Raw genomic sequence first — 6000 nt, 5'->3', positions numbered from 1 at the left:
ACCTCTTTCCAATTTTTTATATATTTTTTTCTCTCTCATCTTATTTATTTCTTATGGAAATATATCCTCCTGATCTCATATGCATAAAACCTGATATGAAGTTTTTTTTTTTTTTTTTGCAGTCAAACAATTTCCCTTTCAATGCATGCCACCTTCCTTCTGCAGTTTTTCCAGAGAACGCATCAATCCAATTCGTTTTACACAGTTTTTCTTCCATATAGTTTATTATTAATATTCTGTGCATTGGTTTAGATTTCAGATTGGTAGCAGTAGTTTAACTTTTATAACACCATAATCGTCACACATAATCAGATTACTGATTATCTGAATCCTGAATTGCAAAGTTGTTGTCAGTAGTACTGTGTTTAACAGGGCTTGAGTGATCTTTACTGACGGTGGACACTTTCCTAAATATGTCTAAAAGGTGTTGTGATAATTTTCTAATAGTGGACACTTTTGTTCCTAAATGTGTTCTATTTGCACTTATACTAAAGACTGGGTTAATGAGATAAATAATATGTAACAACATTTTTCAAAGCTGTGCCAATTGCACAAGTGCAATTCTCATCAATAATTCTAGATTTACTACTACTAATAGTAAAAAAATATACAAATTTTGACCAGAGGAATACAGGTAACCAATTTTATCAGGTGTTACTTTTACAGTATATATACATTGCATTTAGTACACTGCGCAAGATACTTGTGCTTTAGCAAATCACTAATGGCAAATTAGTTTAAGGAATCCAGATACAAACAAATGATTCTACAGGGGAAGACTAATCAAACTCAGTTACCACAGAATTCAAAGAAATTACTTGATAATTTAAGTTCTACTAAAAAAAAACAAAAACAAAAAAAAACACACACACACAAACCACATGCAATTAAATACTAAGTGCACTGCACTAACCTTGCACATGGACAAGTATTTCTTAATGTCATCACTTTGACCTGCCGTACTAATTGTGCAAATAACTCTAAAAAGCTGAATGTTCTATACAATCACTTGCAGTCATAACAGTAAAAATCAGAAGTAAAAATAACACAAATCAAAACAAATCTTCTCTTATTACAAAAATGCACAATAAATCATAAACCAACACTTGACTGTTTCAGATAAGCTCTAGATTCTCCAGTTTACAGTCTGTGTGACTTTATAGCTGACTAGGCCCCTTGGGGTGGCTACAGTATGCCTATTTGCAATATATCCCTTTCTAACAACAAACATTGAAAACAGAGATTAAAAACAGCAAATATAAATCAAAATAAAATTTCCTGTCTACAAGCTATCCCTTTCTACCAACACACAATGAAAATCAGACATAAAAATAAAAGATAAATCAAAATAAATATTCTCTTACCAATCAGTTGCAGAATAAATGACAGGCAAACACTGGATCGGTTCATCTTGTCTGCTTGGCAAGTTACAGTGTAACACAGAAGCAATCACAGGTTACAACAGGAATTCCGATGTGTGACCAAACCCACATCCTGGTAATAACAAGCCTGGTGACAGTGCAAGTCTGATATCAGCCCCACACAAATGTGCAGTAGAGAGGGAATGTGAACCCATGCATATATGGAGGGATTCAGGGCAATGTACATGTGAGGAAGGGTCAGTGTATATTGTACTGGATCAAATATATTAACATATATACAGTACATGTGTTGTGCTGAACTGTGTCATGTTGTGACTATAACTTCTATTGATGTGAAACCCCATACACAAACTCCAGGGGGTTACTAAATATTGTTTATTTTCCAGGAAGGCGTCCACCTCATGGCTCAGAGGGCAAGCTATTCAAAATCAAGGCATACCATACTGGGATGATTACTGTAGAACATCACTAGTGACCAGTTTCTTCATAATGGACCACATGGTGAAGCAGGCAAGTCTTGTCTTCCTTCCCAAGACAAAGAAGAGCAGTGAAACTATTTTGTTGTTTGCAGACATACCTGCATACTTTAGAGATGTCTAAATATTCCAGACCATGTGGGGCATGTTCAGTCAGTCAGCAACATCTATGATGTATACTGATCCTGTATGTTGGCAGAGGTGGGAAAGAACAGGAGTGATGTGCCACAATCCTTTTCAAACTATGAAATGGTTCCTCTTCAATGACGGTCTTCTGGCTGCACATCTTGTATGGATGTCACACTTGTAATGTTCCCCTCTCCTGCCTTCATCTGCCATTGGTCGATTGTCTTAGGCTTCTCCTGCTGGGCATTTCCTGGTATACCTCTGATAGTGTTTGCTGCATCTCCTCATGAATAATTTGATAGGTGGCATCCGTTGTTTTGACAGCCTTTAGTTTTATGTTGTACATATGCTAAACAATGAGCACTTCAGTGGCACTGGGTCATATTAATGGTGGGTTACCAGCTATAGTTCTCCCTCAATGAACTTCCATATTGTAACTGCACACATGCTGCAGATCTTGTGACTTTTATGACCATAAGGCCAGCATCACTGTCCATTCCTACATGTCTCCTACTGCCCCTTTGTGATGGAACTATGCAATGCACAGCTCCAGCATGTCCAGGTAAGTACTCCTCATCACAAGGCTTTGCAGCACTGATGGTGGGGTATCTAGCTCCATCCTCATCAATTGCTGATGTTCTGGATTTGTAGCACACAAGGTCCTTTTGTTTACTGCTATCCAGCAATGCAATGGGGAAGAATAAATATAGGTTAGTGAGAAGGGTTGTTTGATGATATCACTCCAAAAACTGGGCCCTATTCATGGCCTTGTGGTAAGGGGGGGCAGTCTTTTTTGTATTGTGACCCTTAACTTGCTAGTTGTCTGGAGTGGTGGGGTGTTGTCACCCATTCCATTATCTGCCATGTACAACAGTTAATGGATATCAATTGTGCAGTGTGGGTACAGTGAATAAGCAACACAGAGGACTGCTGTCTTCTGCAAATGCACAATATATCAGGGAACTATGTGGACATACAGCAGCTTGCATTTTGTTAAATTTCTAAATGGCATATGCTGCATATAAATTTTGTATTTGCCCACTCTGTGCATACACTATTTTGTCCTATAACCCCCTGGTGTGTTAGTGGTTTGATTAAATGTTCTGGCTGCATCTGGCCCACACAAAATACTACTACTTTTTATGTTTAACTCCATAGCTGGTTGGTGTCAACAGTAGAGTACAGATGGCATTCTAGGGTTGGAATCTCACTGTATGGACAAACTTGAAATGGAAGACCTAGCAGACTCTGCATCTGAATGAGATCCAGTGAAGTACGAAGAAATGGCCAGGAAATATTTGGCAACAGACAAGAAAGGGAAGGGGATGCATACTGCATTTCTAGCTGTTGGTGTGGCTTTATAATACATCAGCAATGTACTGAAAAGTTCTGAATTTTACTATAACCAACCCAAAGTTTTTCACATTTTTTAAAGATCTTTAATCTGATAATGCTTATCTTGCCTAAGAGTTGGCTAGGCTCTTGTGGCCGAAAGCATCCCATTCAATGATGTATATTGTTAGTGTCAGGTTGACTGGTATGCAAGGGAGCACTATCACATTGTGATTATATTGACTCTATCCACGTGGCTTGTATCAAAATGCTGCGATGTGTGATTTGGAGTAAAGACTTTTTTTTTTTGAATGTCATGAGCATTAAGAAGCAATGCAGCTGAAACATTGGTATGTCCTTAAGGGGTCATCTGCATATATCCCATGGGCCTCCACTACAGGATGTATAAGGTATTACACAGTGAAGAATTTAGCTTTGCTGGATCTTTCATTAAGTGGTTTGTCTGTCTGACCTTTCTACCCTTTGGTTAGGATGTTAATTGGGATATATTGCAGTCATTTTAATGTTACAAACATCAAGTTTTTTTAAGCTCTGTGTGTCTAAAGTATGGCTGTATTAACATGCTGAAAAAATGGGAGAAGCACTGCATTTCTACAACTAGTGGGATTTAACTTTATTAGACTGAATGCAGTGGTAAACACTATAACAAAATGAAAGTCAAAAGTGCATTCAGCAGCCATGTAGCTGTAACACCAGCATGTCCTTAAGGGACATTTGCATATATCCTACAGCCGGTTTAAGGTACTACACTGTGAAGACTTTAAATGAAAAAAATACAAACATAAATACTTCACTGTTGCAAGGAGGCAATGAAGTAGTAAAAGTGAAGGGTAGTATCTCATTCAGTGGATGGCACTACAAGAAAGTAACATCTAACACACACGTAAAGTGAGAACTGGAGTATCGCTCAGTGTCAGATGTGTGGAAAGAAACCACAGTTTTCTGATCTCACCAGTATCAGTGATGAGAGTACATCTTGCAGAACCACCGAGACTTCAAATTCATTTCTGTAAAGTGCAGAGGATCTCTGCAAAATCAAGTTAACCTACAATCAACACATACACTGGGCTGCAGAAATGTGGGGAATCGGGTCTTAACTGGAAGTAACTGAAAGCTATCTGGTAGCTGGTCATCTTGTTGAAATGAGGTTCACTGACCCTCACTCTTATGATGGGAACTTAGCAAAAGTAATTTTCTCATCTGAACACTATTTTTTACTAAAAAAATGATTTTTTTTACATTTTGCAAAGTGATAGAAAGCAGTTTTCCTTTGTGTGTGTGTGTCTATGTTTGCTGCAGTAGTCAAACAGCACTGCAGTATTAGAGTTGATTATATTAAGTAAGGTGGTGCAAGAGACAAGAAATCTCTTTTTTCTTGCACTTTGTGTAAGCAGTCTTCTTAGGCAAAGGAAGCATTTGGTAGGGTAATTCCACTAATGACAGCGTTGGTGAAATAACTATTTTCAGTAAATATAGTTTTAAAACACAAACAATGTTAGAGCATAGTTCCTCAAACAATTTCTGACAAAACTGTGTACATTTCCTTGGCACAAGGACCATTTATAGAGTTGCCCACTGGTATGTATAAGATACCATAAATGGTTCCAGGTGGGTTTCATAGTAAGAACTCAAATAATCTTCACATTGTTACTGCATGCCTAAGTTTTATACTGGCTGGTACAAAGCCATTATAAACCAGGCTGCAACAGACAAAAAAACCAACAGTTAATGTGACATTCTTAACATTAACATAGGTTCCGCCACTTTTTTTAACGTGAAGAGTATGAAGCTGCGCATCACAGAAGCGTGGGTTAGAAATGCAACATAACATGACAAGAAGCAGGAAAATAAATAGTTTGTGTTAATTTAGTGCATTAGCAACATCATCAGCAAAAATCCTAGTTTTCAATACCCTGTAACACCGCTAACAGAACAGTTCCTTCTAAACTGATCATTTTGTATTGATGACTTGTGAAAAATGTAATAAGCACTGTGTTTGTATGGTATTTACCTACATAACCTGTACATCAATGATGCTGACAAATGGGAGGAACAAAACTATAGCTGTCTAAAACTAAATGTGCAGACAGTTCTCAACAGAGTTTATCTGAAAGCTCAGTAGACTATTCCATACACCTGCAGGATCCTCCAAAATTATCACCTATAGTAGTAAACAGTCCAATGGCAAATGGCTGATAAAGCTTCAAAAGTGTCTTCTTCTTTTTTTTTTTTAACATTCAGTTGTCATTTGGCTACTCCTGTTCAGAGACATGTATCTGACTCCGTAAAGATCACAGCCACTAGAAACCTTGACTGGTCTATATGTTTTGAAAGTTAATGACCAGTCTTATGAACAGATTAATCCTGTCCTAACTGCAGTCTACAGATGTTCTGATAACCAGCTCCTTAGAGTACTGAGGTTTCTCTTCATCCACCTGATGTTCTTCTGAATAGTTTCCATGATGACTTGAGTAACCCTCAGTGGAGATTCTTCATTGTCAATTGATGTAAAGAAAATCTGCGCCTGGTGAAAGAAGAAACATTATATATTTGGTAAGGGCATATTAACAGTGTAAATATAAACCACACTACCAGGTTTCCTACCTTACTTTTTAACTGACAATGCATTCACAGTTTGTGAAAGTCCTACCTCCAAAGCTCCC

The 6000-nt window shown here is 37.6% G+C and overlaps 1 protein-coding gene across 1 annotated transcript in view; it reads right to left on the bottom strand.

Annotated features, from left to right (window-relative positions):
* Positions 1–629: 629 nt before the first annotated feature.
* The window catches only part of LOC122795779 (endoplasmic reticulum aminopeptidase 2-like), a 1481589-nt gene continuing 1476218 nt past the window's right edge, over positions 630–6000 (bottom strand). Inside the window, exon 18 of the mRNA XM_044064110.1 lies at positions 630–5861. Within this exon, the coding sequence (XP_043920045.1) occupies positions 5718–5861 (144 nt within the window). The 3' untranslated portion in view covers positions 630–5717. The remainder of the gene's footprint in view (positions 5862–6000) is intronic.

The sequence above is a fragment of the Protopterus annectens genome, chromosome 2.part2 (genome assembly GCF_019279795.1).
Source record: "Protopterus annectens isolate FY-2018-M chromosome 2.part2, PAN1.0, whole genome shotgun sequence".
Taxonomy (NCBI): domain Eukaryota; kingdom Metazoa; phylum Chordata; order Ceratodontiformes; family Protopteridae; genus Protopterus; species Protopterus annectens.
The sequence above is the reverse complement of the archived record's forward strand: the minus strand, read 5'-3'. Positions and strand labels throughout refer to the sequence as shown.